This window comes from Eucalyptus grandis, chromosome 7, assembly GCF_016545825.1.
Source record: "Eucalyptus grandis isolate ANBG69807.140 chromosome 7, ASM1654582v1, whole genome shotgun sequence".
NCBI classification, from domain to species: Eukaryota; Viridiplantae; Streptophyta; class Magnoliopsida; order Myrtales; family Myrtaceae; genus Eucalyptus; species Eucalyptus grandis.
This window is the reverse complement of record NC_052618.1, coordinates 37,513,510-37,540,380: the sequence shown is the minus strand read 5'-3', so window position 1 is coordinate 37,540,380 and position 26,871 is coordinate 37,513,510. Positions and strand designations below refer to the sequence as shown.

The 26,871-nt window shown below is 42.0% G+C and overlaps 3 protein-coding genes across 3 annotated transcripts; all 3 read left to right on the top strand.

Annotated features, from left to right (window-relative positions):
* On the top strand, positions 1 to 3,303 carry LOC104455523 (mechanosensitive ion channel protein 6). The gene is made up of 5 exons (XM_039317776.1): positions 1 to 1,736; positions 1,914 to 2,037; positions 2,129 to 2,422; positions 2,533 to 2,735; positions 3,018 to 3,303. The coding sequence occupies exons 1-5, from the start codon at positions 1 to 3 to the stop codon at positions 3,301 to 3,303; spliced, it is 2,643 nt and encodes an 880-aa protein (XP_039173710.1).
* Positions 3,304 to 5,749: 2,446 nt separating this feature from the next.
* On the top strand, positions 5,750 to 10,121 carry LOC120296119 (tyrosine-protein kinase Yes-like). The gene is made up of 4 exons (XM_039317775.1): positions 5,750 to 5,887; positions 6,525 to 6,622; positions 6,693 to 6,822; positions 10,044 to 10,121. The coding sequence occupies exons 1-4, from the start codon at positions 5,750 to 5,752 to the stop codon at positions 10,119 to 10,121; spliced, it is 444 nt and encodes a 147-aa protein (XP_039173709.1).
* Positions 10,122 to 21,779: 11,658 nt separating this feature from the next.
* On the top strand, positions 21,780 to 25,549 carry LOC104453447 (mechanosensitive ion channel protein 6). The gene is made up of 5 exons (XM_010068007.3): positions 21,780 to 23,678; positions 23,853 to 23,976; positions 24,068 to 24,361; positions 24,476 to 24,678; positions 24,985 to 25,549. The coding sequence occupies exons 1-5, from the start codon at positions 21,952 to 21,954 to the stop codon at positions 25,268 to 25,270; spliced, it is 2,634 nt and encodes an 877-aa protein (XP_010066309.2). The 5' UTR covers positions 21,780 to 21,951; the 3' UTR covers positions 25,271 to 25,549.
* Positions 25,550 to 26,871: the final 1,322 nt, after the last annotated feature.

Genomic DNA, 26,871 nt, shown 5'->3' with positions numbered 1-26,871 from the left:
ATGGAATTACTGCGAAGATCCTGCGGCTCGTCGTCGTCTTCTTCTTCTTCTTCGTCCTCTCGCCGACCGGCCGACTTGCCCATCCTCGGCGAAGGAACGACCGCCTTCGAAACCCCCAACCTCGAGCTCGGCCTCAATGGTCCCGGCTTATTACCGGGTGATTCCGGGAGCCACAGGAACGACGGTTCGAGAATGCTGAGAGAACCCAGCATTGGGTTCGACAAGAAGGGGAGCGAGGAGGAAGCTCCTGCCGAGGGTTCCGGCCGCGTGCCAGCTGACCCGCTGTCGCGGCTGATCGGGCGGTTCCTGCACCAGCAGCGGGCCTCTGGCGACGTGTCGCCGGACGTGGAACTGGAGATGGAGGAGCTGCGCGGCGGTGATGGCCGGAGGGACTTGCCTCCGGTCGCCGATTCGCCGCCGGCGCCACAGCCGCAGAGGCAGAGCCAGGACTGCTCGAGAGTGTCCTGCCAGCCGCCCACCTCGACAGGGGCTGGGCTAGGTGTGCCGCCTAGTTTGCCGAGCCGTGGGGGAGATGGAAACTCTGTAGGCAACAGAGAAGAGGAGGTCATGAAAAGCACGTCGAGCGCGACTTCCCAGCGGAAATCATGCCTGCTCTGCACAAAAACCCGGTCGCGGCTGATGGACCCACCGGAGGAGCCCCAACGGAGATCGGGTCACATTCCGCGGTCTGGAATGTTGGGGAGGGCAGGGGATGAGGACGAGGACGACATCTTCTTGGAAGAAGACCTACCAGAGGAGTTCAAGAAAACCCCGTTCGGTGCCATGGCTCTGTTACAGTGGGTGAGTTTGGTCTTGATCGTTGGTGCTTTAGTTTGTACTCTTGCTATTCCTGCATTGAAGCATAAGGATTTGTGGAAGCTCAAACTGTGGAAGTGGGAGGTCATGGTCCTGGTCTTGATGTGTGGGAGGTTGGTCTCTGGGTGGATGATTCGATTAGTTGTGTTCTTCATCGAGAGGAACTTTCTGCTGCGAAAACGGGTTCTGTATTTCGTCTACGGCCTTCGAAACGCAGTGCAGAACTGCCTGTGGTTGGGATTGGTCTTGATTGCTTGGCATGCTCTCTTCGACAAGAAGGTCGAGAGGGAGACGAACAGTGACAGGTTGAGGTACGTCACCAAAGTGCTGGTGTGCTTTTTGGTGGGGACTCTAATGTGGTTGATCAAGACACTGATCATCAAGGTGCTGGCATCGTCGTTCCATGCGAGCACCTACTTTGAACGGATTCAGAAGTCTCTGTTCAATCAGTACGTGATCGAGACATTGTCGGGTCTGCCTCTGAATGAAATTCAGAGGAGAAAGGAAGAGGAGGAAAAGATTGCAGGTTATCTTCAGACTTTACAGAAAGCAGGCGTGACTGTGCCGCCAGATCTAAGGGCGGCAGCTATTCCAACTAAAAGTGGGATGGTAGTTGGGAGCGGAGGAGGGCTTCAGAGAAGTCCCCAAGTGAAGAACACCAAGCTCTCTCAAGGGCTGTCGGGAAACAGCGAGGGAGGGATCACGATAGAGCACTTGCACAAGCTGAATCCCAAAAATGTGTCTGCCTGGAATATGAAAAGATTGATTAATATCGTGCGGCATGGATTTCACTCGACATTGGATGAGCAGATACAGGATTCTACTCAAGAGGATGAGTCGGCAACAATGATCAGGAGTGAAAACGAAGCCAAAGCTGCAGCTAGGAAGATCTTTCGAAATGTGACTAAGCCTAATTCAAAGTAAGATCATAGTTCTTCACCTCCTGTTTTGAGCTTTTGACATAATCCTTGAACGAGGCAATTGCTTCCCTGATTGGATCTCTTTCCGATTAACTGGCACGGTATGTGCAGTCGATATTATATGGTTTTATGATGGAAAGTGTCTGAGTCAGTTATTTAATTTATTGATGTTGCTAGGTTTATCTACTTGGAAGATCTGAAGCGGTTCATGAAGGACGATGAAGCCTTGAATACGATGAGTCTCTTCGAAGGAGCTGATGAATGCAAGAGAATCAGCAAGTCGTGCCTGAAGAACTGGCTGGTGAGTGGAATTCTGTTAAATTAGGTCCTTAGACATGCTTGTTCATACTTTTTTGTCTTCAAAGCTAATCGAATTAACCAAATCGTTTTAGGTCAATGCTTTCAGGGGGAGGAGAGCACTTGCCTTGACCTTAAATGACACCAAGACTGCAGTCAACAAGCTGCATCACGTGGTCAACGTCATGGTCGGTATCCTCATAATGATCATCTGGCTTCTCATCCTGGGAATAGCAACAAGCAAGTTCCTGCTCTTTCTCAGTTCGCAGCTCGTCCTTGTTGCATTTATTTTCGGGAACACCTGCAAGACCATATTTGAGGCGATCGTCTTCTTGTTCGTGATGCATCCGTATGATGTGGGTGACAGGTGCGAGATCGATGGAGTCCAGGTAGATACTGGTATCACGTGTCGACTGTATATTCACTGCTCTATTTGCTTTGGCATGTACATGGTCTCTTCTGTTATTCATCGCCCATTTCATATGCTGTATCCTTTTAGATGGTTGTGGAAGAGATAAACATCCTGACGACCGTGTTTCTGAGGTATGACGATCAAAAGATTATATATCCAAACAGCACTCTTGCAACGAAGGCCATTGGCAACTATTATCGGAGCCCTGACATGGGAGACGCGGTCGAGTTCTGTGTGCACATATCTACTCCTGCAGAGCAGATTGCTGCCATGAAGCACAAGATAATCAGGCAAGTGAAAACATTGTTCAGTTTTTTGAGTATCTTTTCCGAGGAATGATTGCTGCCGTAGAAATCTATCAGGAAAAGTAGAGACTTGTAATGTCTTTCAAGTCAATCTGTGATAAGAAAGAGGATTAATCGCAGGTGTTTGGGTTTTAGAACTAGGAAGATGATTGTTAAAATTCATGTTAAAATTCCAGGCTCTCTCTTGCATATTGCCAGTCTGTTTCTGTTGCATCGACATATAGATAATTAAGAAATAATCTGGATTGCTTTTTTGTTCGATTGCAGTTATGTCGACAGTAAGAAAGAGCACTGGTATTCCTCACCAGTAATCATAATGAAGGATATAGAAGAGCTCAACAACGTGAGGATTACCGTGTGGCTGTGCCACAGGATGAATCACCAGGAGATCGGAGAGAAGTTTATGAGGCGATCCCTCTTGATTGAGGAGATGGTCAAGATGTTCAGAGAGCTTGACATCCAATACCACCTGCTACCGCTCGACATCAATGTCCATGCAATGCCCACTTTGAGCTCCATGCGGGTTCCTCCAGCATGGGAAAATGCTAGCTGAGTTGCTCAGCTGGTCTGACAAAGAGCTGCATTCATTGACAGTAGATAGGCAGTTGGCATTCCACGGCAGCAGTGCGATGCGGACCGTGTATCATCGCAGTGAAGTGAAAATTTGGTTTTCCTATCTTTCCCGGCGTGTTTAGGCTCTTTTCCTAACTTGATCTGAGTTATACTTGTAACTAGAGAATGGGTTATATAAATGATGCTTTGAAATTGAAGGGATATGACATTTTACTCAAGAGAGTTGTGTAGATGTTCATTTATCTAGCGATGGTTCTCCCGTTACTTTTTAGCTATTCTAGTTTATCAGACGTTTGTTCTAAACTTCCTTTCAAGGAAAACCTTCAAGCAAATGGCAATATAAAGGTTTCGAGTGCATGTCAAACAAACACATCTTGACTTTTAAAAACATACAACTTGCGTCACGAGTTCTGCTACTTTGTTTCACATTGCATCTTGCCATCCTCGCTTATTTACCAACTTGCCCAGTTTTCTTCCCAAACTACCCTATCTTCAAAACCACCTTGAGATCATAAACCCGGCCTTCTCTCTCCTCCTCGCCACCACCACCAACCTTGAATCTGATCTAGATTGAGGTTGAGGTTGGACTGATCGGGCTCGTGGCTCCTGTGAGGTCAAGGTTGCTCTCATGGCGAGTCGCATGCTACAAATGAGAGGATAAAATGTCCTCATTGCACCGAATCCATCGCTTGCAAAAATTTTAGGAAACAGAGCAGCTCAGAATTACTTTGGAAAAGGAAGCTTTGAAGCGTGAGGTACTTAGCCTCTAATATTCACCTAAGTAAATGATTATATAATCTATACACGTCCCAAAAACTTGAAGCATAAAAATAAGATTTTTAATGTCCATAAGTGACCTCTATTTGACTTCTGCCCGTCCCACTTCACAATTTATAGACCACTGGTTTGAAATAAGAATGTCTCCTTGGTTAGAAACTACTTGAATCTGTCGTAGTTTTCCTTTCCCTTTTTCTAGCACGCAATTGTCATGGGCTAATCATCTAGCGTTCCCTTGCCTATGCGGCCTTAGGAATTTCTCCCAAGTCAGCCTTTCTCACACTCATATTCACTTGTGAAAATGTATCAAGTCAGCCTTTCTCATTTCTCACACCCACTCACAAGATCATAGAGAGGAACATTTGGAACATTTCGTTTCTAAGCAGAAGAGCCATTTTCAAGTAGTCTTCGATCGATTACATATTAATCAATATTCGATTGATTGGTCCGAGGTTATCGACAACAAAATTTGTCTAAGTCACTTAGTTTTGTTTTGTCCAAGTTACTTCTCTTTTGTCCAAGTTACTTCTCTTTTTGTCCAAGTTTCTTCTTTTTTTGTCTAACTCACTTCTTTTTTTCTATTTATTCTTTATTTCTTATTTCTTATTTATTTATTTATTCTATATATTTAATATATTTATCTATCTATTTTAGATATTTCGATATATTGAATTATTATTTAATTTCCCTGTTTCTAAATAGAATAAAAAATATAGTTGATTTTGAAATGGATTTTTTTCAATAAGAAATTCCTAATAAGAATAATACTTATTAGAATAAGGGACCTTTCTCATTTCTCACACCCACTCACAAGATCATAGAGAGAGAAATCTAGAGAGAGAATTTCTGAATTATATTCACTTGTGAAAAAGATCGTAGAGAGAAACTCTAGAGAGAGAATTTCTTAATTATGTTCACTTATGAAAAAGATCGTAGAAAGAGAAACTCTAGAGAAAGAATCTCTGAATTATATTCACTTGTGAAAATGAGATGATACAAATGAGGGGGAGTAGACCCCTATTTATACAAATACAAGGCACACCATATCCGTAGATCTCTCCTTGATCGAGATTACATTTTCCCAATTACCAACTACCCGCATTTATTACATACGAATACAATTACCGTATCGCTCGCACTTAGGAGTATTCTAGAAGACTCGAGAAAACCCTAAGTGTCAGGGACACAAGCCGAGGGTCATTGGGTCATATCGCCCGCCTCTTGGACATGCTTTCTTTCGGGCTTAGGAGTATTCTAGAATTACCGTATCGCTCCTTGATCTAACGGTGGAGATTACATTTCCCCAATTACCAACTACCCGCATTTATTACATACGAATACAATTACCGTATCGCTCGCACTTAGGAGTATTCTAAAAGACTCGAGAAAACCTAAGTGTCGGGACACAAGCTGAGGGTCATTGGGTCCATATCGCCTGCCTCTTGGACATGCTTTCTTTCGGACAGTAACACAATGGTCAAGTGAAACGGACGGAAAGTAGGCCTCAAATTATGACTCGTTATTTTTGCAATATCGCACATAATAGATCCATCAGGCAATAATTATGGCTTGGTGTAGTAAGAAAAATCTTCTTCATTTTATTGAGATCTCTCTCCTCTATCCACTGAACAATCTCTAGAATCTGCGCCATGTTAAAAACTGTCCTTAAGCTGCCTACGTTGCTTAAAGAAGCCATTGATGTCGCAAAAGAAATGCATTACTGGCATCAGAATGACATTATTTACAGAGGTTTGAAGGCTGCCAACCTATTGATGGATGAGAATGAAGCAAGTTTCTTTTTTCCGAAACTTCTGAGGAGTGCCTTCATCTATATATGTTTTGCTGACTGGAATATCTACTACATCATGATCTATACGTAGATGACATCAAATATTATGATAGACTTTCTCCATTTATTGTGTAAATTTCATGTGGATACTTTCAACAATTGTCATAATTAGTTTTCTAATTTTCATCTCAATTTCTTGTTTGGCTTGCATGTTTAGTTGCATTATTCTCCGTTCCAATGTGCTTCATCCTAATATAAGCACGGTGGCTTGCATTAGTAGTTTGAGAGACACTTTTGATTTCGCGAGATGATACTCTTGTATGAAATGAATTCCAGTGAGCACTTACTTTACTTCAGATAGTGTGTAAGGATAGCACCATGGAAAGTGTGCCTTTCGAAGAAAATTAGGAAATAAGCTTCTGCCTTCTGACTAAAAAGGTAGGACACGAAATATTGCTCTGCTTTTGTCGAAGCCTTGTAGGTTGCCAGAATGCTTGGTTTAGGGATAGGAGAGGCTTGACGGCATTTATTTATGCTCTGTTGTGTATTATTTACTTGCTATTCGGTAAAATCATCTTCGGTTTAAAGGCATATATCTTGGCCATTATGAAAGTTATATTGCCTTTATCTTGCAGGTTTTTAAGGTGTCGGATTTTGGTGTTGCCAGAGTGAAAGCTCAATCAGGAGTTATGACTGTTGATACTGGAGCATATATAGATGGATGGCCCCAGAGGTACTTCCATTCTGATAACTAAAGTTCTCTGCATCACTGATCTTTGTACATGAATGAAAGCAATATCTAGGAATTCTACCAAGGCTGATAGCTGCCACTACTTGGCTTCTTCCATATGTCAGAATCACTCCCTGGCCATTTTTGGTCTAATAAACAAACTTGTGATTAATCATCTTGAGAAGCAGCACCGCATCACCAAGGTATGAACGTTTTTCTGCAAGGTAATCTCCATGGACCTGCCATGGGGAGATCTCTTGATTCCATCTTAGGATAATAAAATTATGAGCAAGAAGGAATATAAGATTCTAGGATTTACTTTTGGTTACACCCAAAAAGTAGTTCTCGTCTTTTAGTAGCTGGATTGTTACATTCCTAAGAGTAGTTGATATGGAGTTGCTTGTTCAAATGTGCAGTGCTTTAATCTTCCTTTCAAGTTGCTAATATTTGTGCCATGAACCAAGTCTCTATCAAATCTGAATAGAGTTAAAAGGCATACAAGGAGTAGCCAACCATGAAAATCTGCCATGTTTGATGAATGAATGCAATATCTAGGAATTCTACCGAGGCTGATTGCTGCCACTACTTGGCTTCTTCCATATGTCAGAATCACTCCCTGGCCATTTTTGGTCTAATAAACAACCTTCTGATTAATCATCGAGAGAAGCAGCACCGCATCACCATGACATGAACGTTTTCTGCCAGGTAATTACCATGGACCTGCCGTGAGGAGATCCCTTGATTCCATATTAGGGAAATAAAATTATGAACAAGAAGGAATGTAAGATTCTAGGATTTACTCATTGGCCCTGCATGGAAACGCTCCAAAAAAGTGTTTCTGGAACACTTTTGTACTTTTTTTGTTCCCGGGAACAAAAAAAGAACAGAAACACGTTTGGTTGTGTTTCTGTTCTTTTTTTGTTTTTTTGTTCCCGGAACAAAATTGGAACAAAAAAAAGAAACACAAAAAAGTTGTTTCTGGAGAAAAGAAACACTTCTTCAAAGCCAAAAAGAAACGCTTCTCTTCTTCTCTCTCTTCTCTTTCTTCTTCTTTTTCTTCTTCTTTTTCTTCTTTTTTCTTCTGGGGTCGGCCGGCCTCGGCCATGGCCGGCGACCGGCCGTCGAGGGCCGACGACGCCCTCGAGGGTCGGTGACCCGCCGGAGCGTCGCCGCCCCCGCCGAGGCCGAGCCTCGCCCGCGCCGGCGAGGCCGAGCTCGCCCAGCCAAGGCGAGGCTCGGCCTCGCTCGAGGGGAGATCTTCGGCTAGGGTTCCGGCGAGGGGCTCCGGAGGACGATGCGACGGCGGCGCGGCACTAGAGGCTTCGGGATCAACACGGGGCGACGCGGCCTCGCCGCGACGGCGTCGCGAATGGCATGGTGAGATCGGGACGGCGTCGAGCTGCAGGCTTTGAGGCGTAGGTGCTCGGCTCCGACGGCAGGCGGCGAGGCTCGGCCTTGCCCGCGCGCGGCGACGCCGAGCCTCGCCTTGGCTAGGCGAGCTCGGGCTCGCCAGATCCGGCGAAGCCGAGCCTCGCCATGGCTAGGCGAGCTCGAGCTCGCCAGATCCGGCGAGGCCGAGCGTCGCTAGCCCGAGCTCGCCTCAGCCAAGGCGAGGCGAGCCACGCCCAACCACGGCGAGGCCTGCCGGCCGAAAGAAGAAAAAAAAAAATTTGAAAAATGGAAAATAAAAAAAAAAATATTAAAAAATTAAAAGAAACAAAAAAAGAATAAAATTTACCAAACGTGTTTCTATTTATTTTTTATTCCCAGAACAAACGTTACCAAACGCGTTCTTTTGTTTAAAATCCTGCCTCCCCGGAAAAGAAACACTTTTTTTTTTTTCTGTTCCCGGAAATGAAAAGGAACAGAAACATTACCATGCGGGGCCATTGGTTACACCCAAAAGTAGTTCTCGTCTTTTGCTAGCTGGATTGTTGGATTCCTAAGAACAGTTAATATAGAATTGCTTGTTCGAATGGGCAGTGATTTGATCTTCCTCTCAAGTTCCTAATATATGTGCCATGAACCAAGTGTCTATCAAATCTGGATAGAGTTAAAAGGCATACAAGGAGTAGCCAACCATGAAAATCTGCCATGTTCCACTGCCTCTTTGATGTCATTTGTCAGAGTCAGTGATTCTTTTATCTTTTTTTTTTCCCATCATTGATGATACTTAAAATTTGAGTTAATGCCAATGCCTTTTAAGGTCATTGAACACAAGCCATATGATCACAAGGCCAATGTTTTCAGTTTTGGTATTGTATTGTAGGGGTTACTCACTGGAAAGGTAAATTTCTGATGGAAATAATTATTTATTGAACATCTGTCTTCTTTATTTCCTTAGTCATGCATTTTAATGTCTTGCTTCTCAGCTCCCATATGAGTACTTGACTCCCTTACAAGCAGCTGTTGGAGTGGTTTAAAAGGTATGTACAAAGTTTCAACTCTTGATAGTCTTACAGGCTATGCTTCTATTCAGCTGAATATCCAACAACTGGGACAAAAGAGACTTTGATCCTTAATATCTTGAATTGTTAATTTTAGCCCTTCTGCAAGAAATATTTATGTCTTACTCTTGTTTACTGTTATTATCTGAATGTAATTCACTAGTGGGCATCATACATTTTTTATCTCAAACTCATGCATCTGGGAAAGTTGCAACTTTGCTGTTCTGTTGATCTTTTATTGTTGGAAACTCTAAATGACCCCATTGTGTTTTCTTACTCTTTTCTAGTCGTCCTTAAGCCATGGTACTCACTTTATGAGAGAAAGGTCGTACGCCAATGCAACTTCAGAAATATAGTCTTAAATGAGCAATGGAGATATGGCGAAGAAAACAAAGAAAAAAAAAGGGAGAATTTAAGTTCTGCGATTAATGGACTGAACTGCAATTCATTGCAAAACTGATGGATCATCCTGACGGAAAAAAAAAAAAAAATCCATCAATTGAGACTGACTCGAGGACTGATCACTTTTTGTTCCTTAACCCCAAAAGAAAGACAAAAGTAGACCCACCAAATCCAGAAAAAGCTAATTGCTGCTATCGCCTTCGCTTTTAAATGAGTTGTAGAAATGGGGATTGTAAATCTTCTAGAATAAATGAGATCGTGTTTAATTTGATATCGTTTCAGGGACTCTGGCCCACTATCCCAAACCGCACTTGCCCAAAGCTTGGTGAACTACTGCAGTGGTGCTGGCATGCAAAGATGAGACCCGACTTCGTTGATATAACCACAATCCTGCAGCAAATGGCCAAGTAGTCAAAAGCAAACTGGGTTCTTTACAGAGTTTTCCACTGTCCGATACTTGCAGATTTGCCACTTTTCTGCTTTGGTTTCCATTCTTTCTTGACTAAGACTCAGCCCCTCGAGTGCCGGTTCAAATTCACGTCAGCTTGATTTTTGAGACGTTGCATGTGAAACAGGTTGAGGTAGAGGGGGATGATTGGCACGAGGAGAAGCCCAGCCAATTCCTGTCCATCCTCCGGAGAGGACATCATTAAGTCGCCGGGAGCCCAGTCAAGTTGGGCTTTTATTTTCTTCTGCATATAAAGATCTGGACAATTCCAGTAGCTGAAAAGAACAGACAGTAATATCAATGCTTCTCACCGCACATACTTAAGAAGGGAATTCCTATCAATAATAAAGAAAAGAAGAGTAAAGCTGCATTACACACAAAAAAATAAATAAAAATAACAAATCAAAGAAAAAGTAGGTAAATAGAAGATTCAAGAGACCTGTAACAATCAACATAAAGACGAATGAGCCAAGTTGATATTTTGGCATTACAACCGCAAATAAGAGCTTTTGTGTTTTTACAAGTTCGTATCTTCGGAGAAGTTATAAAGGGTTGAATCATCCCTTAAAAGACATTTTCTTTTCCTATCTGACTTTGCAGTTTCCCTGCGTTATGTAGAGCACCATGAAATCTTTCGATGGCGAATCGCTTTTGGCTCTCTGCCAAATCCTGTCACCTTTTCTCCTCGATACCTTGAATATGGAATATCAGAGTCACACAAATCTAATAAAACTCTCACAAGAGAAGCCTTTAAGGAAGGAGATGAAAACACTACTTTACTCGCTAAAATTTCTTTTTCACTCTCCACAATATGAAACGATTTCAAGACTCGCCTATATAGGCTTAAAACACGACCCTTGACATACCTTAGATACATAAAAAGACATGTCTAAATACATAGCAATAAAGACACTTTAACATGTGCGCCAAAAAAACTTCCATGGGGAATTGAACAATCTTTCAACCAAAACACAAAGAGTCACAAGAGATAGGTAATGATATCATCAATACTTCCCCTCACCAACTACTCTCTCTAAGGATAGTCCTCGCGACCATACCAAGCTGAGCTCGAAACTCTTCAAACTTTGCTGCTCCAAGACCTTTGGTGAAGATATCAACAACTTGATCACTTGTCTTGATGTACTTCATCTTGATCTCACCCTCCAAAACTTTCTCTCGTAGAAAGTGATAGTGGACTTCCACATGCTTAGTCCTATCATGGAAAACTAGATTCTCTACCAGGCTTATAGCGGATAGAATATCATAATAGAATATTACGAATAATCTATTAACTGATGAAGATCATCCAATAATTGCACTAGCCACGTGCTCTTCTGAGCCGCCATTACTACTGCTTTGTATTTAGCTTCTGTTGTAGACAAAGACACAATCGGCTGTCTTTTACTACACCAGGATACTACTGCTGATCCAAGATTAAACAGGTATCCAGTGGTTGATTGCCGCATCTGTTGATTTCCAGCATAGTCGACATCACAATGACTGACCATCTCACTCGATGATTCCTTTTTATACAAAAGCCCAAAATCAAAAGTCTTCTTTACATACCTCAAGATATGCTTGGCTGTATCCAAGTAAGGCTTCCTTGGCTTCTTCATGAATTGACTCACTACTCTCACTGCAAAAGAGATGTTAGGCTGAGTTATGGTAAGGTAAATTAGTCGAATCTTCTAGCTCTCGACCTTCTTCAACACATAGTTTTGCATTCTCATCCAACGGAGTAGATATAGGTTTGCAATCGAGCATTCCGAATTTTTCCAAGAGATCTCGTGCATACTTTTGTTTACATAGGAATAATCCTTCCTTTGTCCTATTAACCCCATATTTTTGCGAAAATCATTGAGCCACTAGACATGTTTTATACCTCTTAATAGACCCGTCTAGTCAAGTTTTAAGTTTATAAACCCATTTGCATGAAATAGGACGTACCTCTTCAGGTTTCAATACCAAGTCCCATGTCTCATTCTTTTTTAGTGTGAGGATTTCTTCTTCCATGGCCTTCCTCCATTATGTACCCTTCGAGGCTTCTTCATATGTCGAAGGCTCGACCATGCCAACATCTTCAATCAATGCCACATTGGCATACTTGGGATTTGGCTTCCTTTTCTTCGTTGATCTCCAAAGTTGAGGCTCCTCCTCTTCAAGTTCTTCAACCTGACTTGGTCGAAGTTCTTCTGTTGACCTTGGACGCTCATTAGATGAACTTGTCGATGACATCCTTTTCGACATCTTTTTCAACAGGTTGATTCTCATTGAATTCTTTCAGCCTTTCTTCAACCTCTTCGTCAAAATGCTGTGAATTTGGCAATTCGACCGCTTGAGGTGACCACCAAGATGACATTTCGTCAAACACATTCCTTGAAGTATAGCTCCTCCGTATTATAAGTTCGCAGCACTTCCACCCCTTGCGTTGATCATCATGTCCCACGAATATGCAGCAGACCGCCTTCTTGTCGAATTTGCTGCGAAGATGATCAGGCACAAATGCATAACATATGCATTCGAAAACTCTAAAGTGACTTACCACAGGCTTGTGATTCCATAGCTTCTCATAAGATGACATAAAACCAAGCCTTGCTTGTGGCAGCTTGTTAGTCATGTGAGCCGCCGTCTTCATACATTCAGCCCAAAACCTCGGTGGAACATTCTTCTCATGCAACATGCTCCTACATGTCTCAGCTAGATGCTGATTCTTTCTTTTGGCAACACTATTCTGCTGCGGCATATATGGACAAGTATACTGTCGACGTATCTTGTACTCTTGCAAACACTTCATAAACTCGTAGGAAGTGTACTCTCCCCCGTGATCGGTGCGTAGGCAATGAATTTTTTTTGCCTACTTCACTTTCAACCTTATCTTTAAACACCTTTAATTTGATAAACGCCTCAGATTTTTCCTTCATGAAATCAACCCCCACATACCTGGAGAAGTTGTCGATGAAAGTGATCATATACTTGAATCTACTAACAAATAGCTGCTTCACTAGACCAAACACATCCAAGTGAACGAGCTTAAGAGGCATCTGAGCTTTGAACGATGATTCCTCATATGGAAGTTGATGTTGCCTTCCCGTGCTAGCACCTAGCACAAACCACATTTTCTTGCACTTTCAACTGGGGAAGACCCTCCAGCATGTTCTTTTGCATCATCACCTTCAACTTGTGATAACTTACATGCCCAAGTCACACATGCCATAAATCAGGTGTATCATTCCTTCGGGTTTTGTTTGCGTATGCCGTTTGAGCAAACATCACGTAAACGAACTCTAGCCGACGTCCCTCCATGATTGGTTGACCAGTAAAGTACACCTTAACATCTCATGGACCGAACACCACATAATTACCGAAGTCTGTGAGTTGGGACACACTTTTCAATTCAACTTGCTGTGAATTGAACCGACGAGTTATCATCGTCTCGCCGATCTGAGTAACTGGCAACCTTGAGCCGTTTGCAGTAATAATAACACATCCTCCAGTATAATTACGCTTGTTCGACAGTTTGCCTTGATCTCCAGTCATATGACTTGAACATCTTGAATCAACAATCCAGTCGAAATCATAATTAATCGACTTTTCACTTACAGAGATTAATGCCATCGCATCGTTTAACTCGACTATGGAAGAGGCAACGAACTTGTCTGACGCCACTATTGCAACAGACGTTTAAAAATCATATTCTTTTCTTCATCGAAATCATTCATCTTCAATGATGCCGCGACATTTCTTTCAACTTTCTTCACTTGACAATCTTTGGCAAAGTGGCCCTCCTTGCCGCAAACGTAACATCATCCACTACATCTTTTGCCATCGCGCCGCTAGGCTCCCCCTAGTCGAAGGCTTGACTCTCCTGGACGCTTTTGCATCATTCACGAGCCGGTTGCTTTTGTCATTCAGCATGGCTTTTCCTAGACTTACCATCTTTATTGTCAACACCGGTTTGCCTCTGGCCCTTGAACCCTATTTTATCATTGAAGATGACACTTTCTTCTTCCTTAATCGAAACCTTAGATATTTGACTATCTAAAGTCTCTTGGTTAGCCAAAATATTCTCTAGATCGGTCAACATCGGTTGAGTTGCCCATCCACGAGTAGCCGTAATAATACCGTTATACTTTGACTTTAACCTGTGAATAATAATTCTTCTCATTCTTGTTTCTAAGATGACATTCATGGGATCCAACTTTGAAATTTCATCACAAATAGACTTAACTTAATATTGACTCACCGTCATATTTTGTTGTGACATTGACAGCAGCTCGTTCTTCAACCTTTGTAGCTTGGCACATTTGACCTTGCAAATAACGCTGCCAAGTTATCCCACGCCTCCTTGGGAGTCTGCGCGCTCTTAATGTGCAGTAATAAATTATCTTCGACAGTTATAGCAAGAGCATAAAGAGCCTTACTCATTTTGATCTTCCATCTCCTCTATTCATCATTGTCTCTGAGTGCCGTGGTGTTGCTGTTGCCAACAATATCCCACAAATCCTGACTGAGCAAATAAAGCTGCATCCGAATACTCCAATTATTGTAGTTGGAGTTGTTGAGCTTCTTAATGCCATTCGTCGAATTTGAAACATCCACCATCTGACTTGGATAATGCCCGGCACTACTCCAAGAAACCTTGATCCCCGACCAATCAATCACAGTCCCTGGCTATACACTGGCAGAACTTCGACGTATTCCAGTCTTCGACCACCTACACACAAACAATGGCCCTTGACCACCGTCTTCACGAACTACGCTCCGGAAGACTTGACTCATGGTCCCTGACAATTGTGCTCTCGATCCCAGATAGCCTTGCTCTGATACCAATTATTGAATATCAGAGTCGCACATCTCTAATAAAACTCTAACAAGAGAAGCTCTTAAGGAAGGAGATGAATACACTACTTTACTCGCTGAAATTGTTTTTCACTCTCCATAATATGAAACGTTTACAAGACACGCCTATATAGGCTTACAACACGACTCTTGACATGCTTTAGAAACATGAAAAGACATGTCTAGATACATAACAATAAAGACACTTTAACATGTGTTGCGAAAAAACTTCCATCGGGCACTGAATAGTCTTTCGATCAAAACACAAAGATTCACGAGAGATAGGCGGTGATATCTTTATTGAAACTCGACATTCATTGCAACTAAACAATCGCAAAGTGAGCGTGACCGCCGTGATCTACAGAAAGCTCTCGACTCTTCTCTTCTCTCTTTGGCTGGTAGATTTGAGAAGCGATACATTTAAAAAATAAAAATGCTCGTCTTTAGGACAGTTATCTAGAAGGAGAAACATGCGAAGGTGGGGAAAATGATAGTGGGCAACTCATATTTTATAACTAAAATAGTCCGGCACTCATCGTGGGAAAAACATTTCGATTCATCTAGATGTTTGGGAAAATTCATAAAAATCATGGTATGCAATGATGAGTTATGAAGAAGGATCCCTGTTAAAGTGGGAGGGGAAGAACTTAAATCCCTCACGGCATCTCTCTGTACTTTAAAGCAAAATCAAAGCACTCTTTAACTGCACAACCTTCAAAGCTCGTGTGATGAGAATTAACATATGCATGTCAGTAAGTCATTAAAGAATAGACAAAATGGGTTAAAGGTTATAGGTTTTTGAGAACATTTCAAATAAGAGCATGGAGTGTTCTTACATTTTCAAATAAGAGCTTGGAGTGGATTTTATTTCAAAAAAGGGTATGATAGTTTCAAATAACGTTTGAATTGACATGACAATTTCAAATAGTGGCATGATAATGTTTAGGGTTATAGGTTTTTGGGAAAATTCCAAATAAGGGCATTGAGTGTCCTTATTTTCTAAAGTAAAAGTTTGGAGTGAATTTTATTTCAAAAAAGGGCATGATAGTGTCAAATAAGAGTTTGAAGTGGTCATGATAGTTTTCAATAAGGGCTTAACATAGCCACCCGGCAAAATATTCCAGCCGATCAAGGGTAGTTTTGTCCAAAGAAAATATTAACCTAAATTATAGTTTAATTAGATTAAAAATTAAGAAAATTAAATTTTTTTAAAGAGGATAAAAAATACATGCGTGAGGACAAGCCCCAACCCTCTTGCTTATGGCCGCCTCTTCATTGCTAGTGGGGCATCAACAATGGTTGGCAAGGTTGTTGGCACCTTGACAAGGGTCGGTAGGCCCTTGCTAGAACCAGGAGAGGGCTGCAACCCTCTCCCTAATCTGGGGGAGGGTCGTTGGCCCTCGCCCTGGCCGACACCCCACTGGCGATTGGGCGGCGGTCATAAGCAAAGGACTTGAGTTTTTTCTTTTTGTGTTTGTGTGCGTGTTTTCCTTTTCTAAATTTTAGCCTTTTTATGGATTTTTTTTTGGATTTTTAAATTGATTTAATTAAGATTTTGTGTAAAAATTAGGATTCAAATCAAAACGATGTCGTTTTAGTGCTTTAGTTAACTTTAACTCTATGTAAGAGAGATAAAATATTTAAAAATTTATGTTAGCATTTTCATTAATCAAATTAGATGGAGTTAGTGGAATAATTTGATTTTTATATATATATAAAAAAAAAAAAAACTCGAGTCCTAAGTGAGGGCTAGTCTTAGTTGTGGCCGGAAAGGGTCACTTAGACGAGGTCGGGTGACCAACCATCGCTTGAGACCGGCCACTGGTGAAAAGGAAATAAAAAAGAAAAAGGACAAAAAAGAAGAAGTAAAGGCTGAAAATGCCCTTGACCAGCATGCAAAGTCAAAGACAAATTAATATGGCAATTTCATGCTTTTATTTGAAATTTTTCATCAATTTTTTTAATGTAAAATTTAAATTCTTTTCTTTCCGAGATTTATATTACACACACGGTACGTGCCTAATCTTTGCTAACCTACGTAGTTCAAATACACGGACCTAACCATCTTCAATACTCGCAATTTTCAAGAAGAGAGCCTTGTACGTGAAAAAAGGAGGAGAGGTGATGGAGGCTAGGGATTTGCAAAGGAATCAGATCAGACTCAATTGGCTGGTTTTAGACAGTTTTCGGTTCCAAATTTTTAAAACTGAAAATAATGGTCCGATTCTCAATTTAAGGTGAGAAGCTGAATTGCCTCGATTGAACCGATTTTCTTTTTGTAAAAGTTTTCCGTCTTTTTTGAAAAGTAAAGAAAAAGAAACTTTCAAAACCTTAAACTTGATCGATCCAACTCGGGAACCAGACTGATTCGGAAACAGATCGTCGGAGGTCTCACTCAGGAAAGGAGAGGGAGAGACGTCAAGTGACGTTAGCGCGAGAAGAGATGGTGGAAAGTGATGGAGGGAATGACTGGCAAAAGGACACACGGCTCCCACTGAGGGCTCGGTTGACCTCAAGGATCCACGCCTCCAAAAGCCAACGTCGACCACTGACTGAGCAATCCATCTCCCGAAGCCAGCAATCATAAATACTTGGAAAACAACTCGTCGACATTCCCCATTTTTCTCCTCTTCTCCCCTCCCTCTCTCTCTCTCTCTCTCTCTCTCTCTAGCCCAATCGATTGCAGACAAACGTCCGTGTCATCGTTGGCGTATTCTCCATTGCTTGCTCCCAATGTACACGGCGGCCCCTAACTTAAACGTAAGATTCCTTTCCCCGAACTTAAACGTAAGATTCCTTTTGTCGAGTCCCAAAAAGAAAATGTGACGCTTTTAGCAATAGAGGAAGAGAAGGCGTGATTTATATCGTTGAAAAATGAACCTTGAATCATTTTAAATTAATTAAATATTAAATTATGTTTTTATCTAAAAACTTAAATTTATCATTGGCGGTGATTACACAAATTCTCTCATAGTATCAGAGTTTGAGATTCTGAGTTCAAATTTTTTCAGATTCTATTTATCTCCCTAATTAAATATGTTCACACTTAGTATTAGGTAAAAAGACCAGATGTATGATGGAGAGTGTTTGAATAATTAAATATTAAACTATGTTTTCATTTGATTAAGTTTTTAGAATAGTTGTCAGTGGTCATACAAATTCTCACAAATGCCTATGGAATATGAACAAAAAAAAGAAGAGAAAATAAAAGAAAAAATTATTAGATTGTGCTTATTATGACATATTTATCCTTAACGAATTTATACCTGCATGATGACTCATTGGCTCTTCGTCAATGTTCTATTAAATTATTTTCTAGCCAAAATGACATTTTTATTTTATTTAAGCAACATGGGTGCCATATTAACACAATTTGCCTTCCATCATCCACGCATGCAGAATTTTGAAAACGTGCTTATTGACAAAACCTTGATGAAGGGCAGATGTGTCATGCCATCACAACTTTAAGACTTTTGGTGTCGCAAATCAAAACTTAAGATAAATGTATCATAATGAGTATAATTTGTGGAATTTTGTTGCTTTTCCCAAAGAATAATAGAGCAAATACAAGGAAAAAAAAACCAAAATATGTCCACCGTGGTACAAATACCTCAATTTTTTTTATGTCACCAAAAACCCCAAACTTACCTCCTATGATACAGATACCCTTTTTTTTCTTCTCATGAAAAAAATCCAAATTTATACATATACAACATATTTACCCTATATTTAAATTTCATCAAAGATATATTTGTCACAATGATATAAGTTCAAGGTTTTTTATAATAACAAAATAATTCGGTGTATTTGTATCATAATAGGCAAGTTTAGGACTTTTAGGACTCGTATGATAACGATTCTATTCATCTATTTTTCTACGTTTCTATTCCTAAGAACAACTTTAAAACATAAATTCGTTTGATAATATAATTTTATTCTTCTACTTTCGGGACAAATTTTTAGCCTAGAATTGAATTACAGAAATGAGAAGTAGAAAACTTTTCTACTTTTCTATTTCTGTTTCAGAAATAGAAAAATAATAATAATAATAATAATAATAATAATAATAATAATAATAATAATAATAATAATAATAATAATAATAATAATAAAACTCTTCTCATCACTCCCTTCACCGCCGTAGCCTGTCGATGTACGATTTCTACATCAACGCTTTTAATTCAATTGATTAAGGAATGATTTTTTATTTTTTTTAATAAAAAAGGCATGGGAGGGAGATATTTAAGAAGGCCTATCAAACGAATTTTTATTCTGAGATAAGAAATTTTGTATTATTATCAATTGTGTATCAAGGGAATAGAAATAGAAAGATCTATTTTTGTCAAAAAAATATATTTAGAAACATAATGGTTGTCATTTGCACCATTAGCAACAAAAAAAAAAGTTAGGATTATTTGTGTCATAGTAAACATACTTAAAAAAATTTTGTGGTATCATGATTTAAAGTGGTTGTTTTAGGCCATATTTGGTAAGGGCACGTTTGGTAACGATTCGATTCTTGAGAACAAAGATAATAAAATTCAAATTACTCGGGAATAATTTCTAAGCATTTTAAGCCGTTTGGTAACAATCCAAAATTTCTAATTCTGGAATAGAATTGCGTTTGGTATTGTGCTCAAAATTTCTACTCCAAATAATTTTCTTTTAATTTTTAAATAATTTTTTTTTTTCCTTTTTTTTTTTTTTTTCCTTTCTCTCTCTTGTTCTTCTTCTTCAAGTGGCCGGTTGCCGGTGGTTAGGCAAGCCTTGTTGGAGGCCAAGCAGGCCTCATCGATGGCTAGACTTGCTTCCGGTGAGCTTGCCGGACCTCACCCTAGCTTGGCAAGCCTTTGGTGAGCTCACCGAACCAATTGTCGGCGACCGTTGGCAAACGGGTAGCGGACGGCGGATAGCGGTAGATAGCAACCGCATGATGACGGTAGATGAAGAAGAAGAAGATGAAGAAGAAGAAGAAGAAGAAGAAGAAGAAGAGAAATATGGTCTTGATTCTTAGATTTGTTCCCAAGAACAAGAATTGACTTTTTTATTTATTTATTCTTGATTATGTTCCAAATCTACTTCGGGAACAAAAAAATAGAAATTTGTTTCCGAGAACAAAAATTTTACAAAACGCCATTACGTTCCCAAACTGCTCCCGTGAACAAAAAATCATAATCATATATTATTTGGATGGTTAACAAACAGGCTCTAACCGACTAAATAGTAATTTTTTTATTTTTTTGTTTCCAGGGAATAGTTTTGGAATAGAATTGTGTTTGGTAAAATTTTTGTTCTTGGAAGTAGATTTAGAACAAAATTAAGAATAAAAAAAACGTTGATTCTTATTCCTAGGAACAATTCTAGAATCAAGCCCATATTTTCTTTTTTCTTGTTCTTCTTCCCTATTCTTCTTCATCCATTACCGCGGTTGCTGTCCACCACCGTTCACTGTTCACCATCGCTAGTCACCGGCAATCGATCCAATGAGCTCATTGGAGGCAAGCCCAGCCACCGGTAAGGCTCGGCCTTGCCATATTTGGCTAGGCGAGCCTCGGCAGGGCTGGGCGAGCCTCGTCTGGCCGGGCAAGGCCTGCCGGCCACTAGCAAGGCTTCCTCCGCCCCGCCGAGGCTTGCCCAGCCCCACGGAGGCTTGACCGACGAGGGCCGGCCTCGCCGAGGGCTGAGGACGCTTTGGTGAGGTCACCAGCCCTCATCTAGCTAGTCGTTGGTCATCCCAAGGCCGGCGATCGACAACTTGAAGAAGAAGAAGAAGAAGGGAAAGAAAGGAAAAAAAAAGAAGAAAGAAAAAGGAAAAAAAATAATAAAATTATTTAAAAATTAAAATAAAATAATGTGGAGTAGAAAGTTTGAGCATGGTACCAAACATAATTCTATTCCAGAATCATTGTCTAGTTACAAAATGCGTTCTTTTGGTTACAAATTGTTTCCGGAAACAAAATAAAAAATAATCATTTCTGATAATAAATTGTTTTCGGAAATAGAAGCGTTACTAAACGCGTTCTTAGTGACATCCCATGTACTTTCCAATGTGATATATAATTTTTGTTCATCTAGAAGTCACCACGGCTCTTGAGGCTCATAAGGGAACCGTCCACGTTTTACTTTTACCTTTTATTACATCCAACAGCATATCGCGTGGATAAGTCATGTCAGAATATTTACTACACATAATTTTAAACGACGGCGCCTTTGGTCATGCCTACATAAGACTCTTGCACTAGATATTTCGATACGGCACGCCAAATAAAAGTGAATTATTTTGTGAATATATATGCATTCGTGCTCTTTCCCTTACTATCCTTCCCCTCTTTCTTCCTCTCCTTTCAATATCGATTTAACTACTGGCGGGATAAACAAGGGAAGAGTTCGCGACAGCCGGAATGCGTTGGGAAGGTTATCCTTTGGGGGGGTACGCGTTCGCGATCAGTATAAACGCGAAGCGTGTTTCGTCACAATCTCAAAAACTTTTTGCGCGCAATCCTGTCGAACTATCGCTCCACTCCGGTCGGCCACAGCCAGATGTCAGTAGAGTGGCAGTCCAGTAATAACATCCAAGGACAAGGACATTTAGGAGGTCCCGCCACGTGAGAATGGAATCGGAGGGCTCCGCTGTGCTCCCTTCTTCACCCTTCGTTTCCTTTTTCGGAGCGTTCCCTGTTTGCTCCTCCTCTGGCCACGGAAATTCGGCGTTTCAAAGCCACCTGTGTCTTTTCTCTCTTCACATTTTTAATCTGTCTCATTCTTTGAAGTTCAATCATATCGAAATAGATACTATGTTTATCCCTACGTTGTTTCATTCCTTTTAAAATTAAGAATAGACGTAATTGGACCCGCTTATTAAATATCTTTCCTTACTTGAGAGTCTACTCTTTTAGCTTCTATCGAATTGAGAAATGGATTTGATTGTCCATATTTTTTTATTTGATATAATATTAGTATATATATAAGATATCATCGAAATAATTCAAATCGAAGCAATTAGATGTACGACTTGAGTCTATATGACATGACCGTACGCGTGTTTCCTATCATCAATGCTTCCCATGATATTCCACGCACCAAATCACCCAGGTCCTCTGTTTTTCTTTTCTGAGTCTCTCTCTTTCTTTTTCTTGCCATTTGTAAATTTTCTTTAACTAATCAGCTGGAACCTACCTCACTTGCCCCTACTGACCATGGAGTTACCGCGCATGTCCCCTAATTCCTACGGCTCCTGCCAAGATCGCTTGCCCATCCTGGCCGAACGAAGGACCGCTGGCGACCCCTCTGACCTCGAGCTCGGCCTCAATGGTCCCGGCTTAGCAGGTGATTTGAAGAGCGACGAGAGCGACAGTCCGAGAATGCTAAGGGAACCTAGCATTGAGTTCTGGAGGGGGAGCGAGGAGAAAGCTGCTGGGGAGGGTCCCGGCACCTCACCACGTCAGCATGCGCTGGAGGATGACCACCCGTCACGGCTGATCGGGCGGTTCCTCCACCAGCAGCAGGCCTCTGGCAAAGTGTCGCTGGACATGGACCTGGAGATAGAGGAGCTGTGCGGCAGCGACAGCCTGAGGGACTTTCCTCCAGTCGCCGACTTGCCACCAAGGCAGAGCGAGGACGGCTCAAGAGTGCACATCCAGCCGCCCATCTCGACAGGGGCTGGGCCAGGTACACTGCAGAGGCGGCACAAGGGCTCCACGAGTTGCGGGGGAGATGGCAACTCTGTCGACAACAGGGAAGAGGAGGTTGTGAAATGCACGTCAAGTGCAGCTTTCCAGCGGAAATCAGGCCTGCTCCGCTCGAAAACCCGGTCGCGGCTGATGGACCCGCTGGAGGAGCCCGACCAGAGATCGGGCCATTTTCCATGGTCAGGCCACCTACGGTCTGGAATGTTGGGGAAGGCAGGGGATGAAGAGGAGGACGACCTGTTCTTGGATGAAGACTTGCCAGAGGAGTTCAAGAAGGCGAAAGTTGGTGTCATGACACTGTTACAGTGGGTGAGTATGGTCTTGATCATTGGTGCTTTAGTTTGTACTCTTGCAATTCCTGCATGGAAGAGTAGAGATTTGTGGAAGCTCAAACTGTGGAAGTGGGAGGTCATGGTCTTGGTCTTGATTTGTGGGAGGTTGGTCTCTGGGTGGATGATTCAATTAGCTGTGTTCTTCATCGAGAGGAACTTTCTGCTGCGAAAACGGGTTCTGTACTTCGTCTACGGCCTTCGAAAGGCAGTGCAGAACTGCCTGTGGTTGGGGATGGTCTTGATTGCTTGGCATGCTCTGTTTGACAAGAAGGTCCAGAGGGAGACGAAGAGCGACAGGTTGAGGTATGTCACCAAGGTGCTGGTGTGCTTCTTGGTGGGGACTCTGCTGTGGTTGCTCAAGACGCTGATCATCAAGGTGCTGGCATCGTCGTTCCATGTGAGAACCTACTTTGACCGGATCCAGGAGTCTCTATTCAATCAGTACGTGATCCAGACGCTGTCAGGTCTGCCTGTGATTGAAATTCAGAGGACGGAGGCAGAGGAGGAGAACTTTGTGGACGAGCTTCAGACTTTACAGAAAGCAGGTGCGACTGTGCTGCCAGATCTAATGGCGGCAGCTTTTCCGACTAAAAGTGGGACGGTAGTTGGAAGCGGAGGACTTCTGAGAAGTTCCCGAGTGATTACCACCAAGCTCTCTCGAGGGCTGTCGGGAAAGAGCGAGGGAGGGATCACAATAGATCACTTGCACAAGCTCAATCCCAAGAATGTGTCAGCCTGGAATATGAACAGATTGATTAATATTGTGCGGCACGGATTTTACTCAACATTGGATGAGCGGATACAGGATTCTACTCATGAGTCAGCAAAAATGATCGGGAGTGAAAACGAAGCCATAGCTGCAGCTAGGAAGATCTTTCGAAATGTGGCTAAGCCTCATTTAAAGTAAGACCATAGTTCTTCCCCTGGACGTTTTGAGTTTTTGACGTAAGTCTCGGATGAGGCAATTCGTTCCCCAACTGGATCTCTTTCCGATTCACTGGCGCACTACATTCGGTCGATATTATCTGGTTTTATAATGGAAAGTGTCCAAGTGGGTTATGATTTTCTTGTTGCTAGGTTTATCTACTTGGAAGATCTGATGCGGTTCATGAGGGACGATGAAGCCTTGAAGACGATGAGCCTCTTCAAAGGAAGCGATGAATGCAAGAGAATCAGCAAGTCGTGCCTGAAGAACTGGATGGCGAGTGGAATTTTGTTAAATTAGGTCCTCGGACATGCTTGTTCATACTTTTTCGTCTTCAATGCTAATCGAATTAACCAAATTGTTGTAGGTCAATGCTTTCAGAGATAGGAGAGCACTTGCCTTGACCTTAAATGACACCAAGACTGCTGTCAACAAGCTGCATCGGGTGGTCAACGTCATAGTTGGCATCCTCATATTGATCGTCTGGCTCCTCATCCTGGGGATAGCAACAACTAAGTTCATGCTCTTTCTCAGTTCGCAGCTTGTCCTCATCGTATTTATTTTCGGGAACACCTGCAAAACCATATTCGAGGCAATTGTCTTCTTGTTCGTGATGCATCCATATGATGTGGGAGATAGGTGCCAGATTGATGGAGTCCAGGTAGATCCCGATTATCACATGTCGACCGTATACTCACTGCTTTATCTGCTTTCGCTTGTACCTACTTCACGGTTTCTTCTATTATCATCACTCGTGTATGCTGTATCCTTTTAGCTGGTTGTGGAAGAGATGAACATCCTGACGACCATGTTTCTGAGGGACGACAATCAAAAGATTATATACCCGAACAGCACTCTTGCAACAAAGGCAATCGGCAACTATTATCGGAGCCCTGACATGGGAGATGCGGTCGAATTTTGTGTGCACATATCTACTCCTGCAGAGAAGATTGCTGCCATGAAGCACAAGATAACCAGGCAAGTGAAAACAGCTAGAGTTTCTCGAATTCTGTTCGGTTTCTGTCTGTTGAAGCTTTTTTCTGAGGAATGATTGCCGCCGTAGATAACTACCCGGAAAAGTAGAGAACTGTAATGTCTCTCAAGTCAATCTGTGATAAGAACCAGGATTAATCTTGGGTGTTTGGGTTTTAAAACTAGGTAGATAAGCATGTGAAAATTCCGCTTACCTGAATATTGCCAGTCTGTTTCTGTTCTCTCTGCATCAAAGTATTGATAAAACTAGAAATAATCTGGAATGCTTCTTTGTTGTTCTACCAATTGCAGTTATATCGACAACAAGAAAGAGCACTGGTATTCCTCGCCTATGATCGTAATGATGGATGTAGAAGAGCTGAACAGGGTCAGGATCGCCGTGTGGCTGTGCCATAGGATGAACCACCATGACATGGGAGAGAAGTTCATGAGGCGATCCGCCTTAGTCGAGGAGATGGTCAAGATAATCAGAGAGCTCGACATCCAATACCGATTGCTACCACGCGACATCAATATCCGCGCAATGCCTGCTTTGAGCTCTGCACGGGTTCCCCCTGCGTGGGAAAACCCTGGCTGAGTCGCTCATATTGTCGGACAAAGAGCTGCATTCGCCCATGGTATTGGCAGCTCGCATTCCACAGCAGCAGTGCAACGTGGACCATGTAGGGGACTCCAGCAAACCGCTACTTCTTCGACTCTGATGTTTTCCCCTCTCGTTGAATATATTCATCGCAGAACAGTGAAAATCTGATTTTTCTGTCTTTACCGACACCTCTAGCTCTTTTCCTCGGACTTCGGAACACTTTTCTCATCTTAATCTGAGGCATACTCGTAATTAGAGAATGGATTATATAAATAATGCTTTGAAATTGAAGGGATACAACATGTTACTTGAAGAGAGAAATCTCAGGATGTAGATGTTCATGTATCTAGTGACGGTGGTCCTATTACTTTTGAGCTATTCTAGTCTATCCGACATGTATCTGAAACTTCCTTTAATGGAGACCTTCAGACAAATGGCAGCATAAAGGTTTCAACTGCATATCAAACATCATCTTAGACTTTTGAAAACAACACAATTTGCATCCCGAGTTTTGCTGCTTCATTTCGCATTGCATCCTGCCATCCTCACTTATACCAATTTCCTAGTTTTCTTCCTAAACTAACCTGTCTCAATAACCACGCACAAATCCTATCCCGGCCTTCTCTCTCCTACTCCCCACCTATGTTAAACGGACACGTTACACATGCTTCCGTGTCGTGTCCGACACGTGTTGGAGCGTGTCGACGTGCACGCATTGACCGCGTGTCGGATTTGTCGATACGTGGTCTACTTTTGTCGACATGTTTCGACATGCGTGTCCGAGGGTGGAGGCAAGGGCGAGGGAGCAGAGATGAGGCCGCGAGCGAAGGCGAGCCTGCGACGGCGAGAGACGGCCAGAAAAAGTAGAGACTGAGGCGAGGGCCGTGAGGAGGAACTTCACGAGGGAGGTGAGCGTGGGGGAGGGCAGTGTTGTCGAGTGGGGTGGCGGCGGCGGCAGCAAGGGGGGGAGGAGGAGGAGGAGGAGGAGTTCACGGCGGTGTTCAACCTCTTGGCGCACAGGGACCGCGCGTTCCGCCTTCTTTTCCAATCCCTTTTCACTGAAATTTTTTATAGGTTACTCCATTTTCTGCTCCTTCAGCGAATGTTGGTGCTTTTCTTGATCGAGTTTTCGATGCTTTCGGAGATAGGCGTTGTGCAACGAGGAGGAGGAGGAGAAGAAGGTGTTGCTAGTGCTAGGGTTTTGAGAAGCAAAATAAAAGAATGAAAAAGGGACTTGGAGTTGGCGTGTTGGAGGGAGGGGGAAGTGACGGGAGGGGGGGGAAGCGACGAGCTGTCAGGTGGTGAGGGAGGGAAAAAAAAAGTGAAAAAAATTTGGGGGTGAGAAAAGAGACGAGGGAAAAAAGAGAGATTGGGTGGGGGAAGGGGATTTTGGTAGTAGATTTTGAAAAAATAAAAGTAAATTTGGGACAATGAAATAAACAAAAAACCTAGAATTTTACCGAAAGTGATGAATGATTAGTGTAAATTCATAGTAGGTTTTTTTAATTATTTATTTAATTATAAATTGATTCAAATTAATTAAAAATAAAAATATTCATTTAATATATAACCACAAAAGTGTATCGGAATTTTCT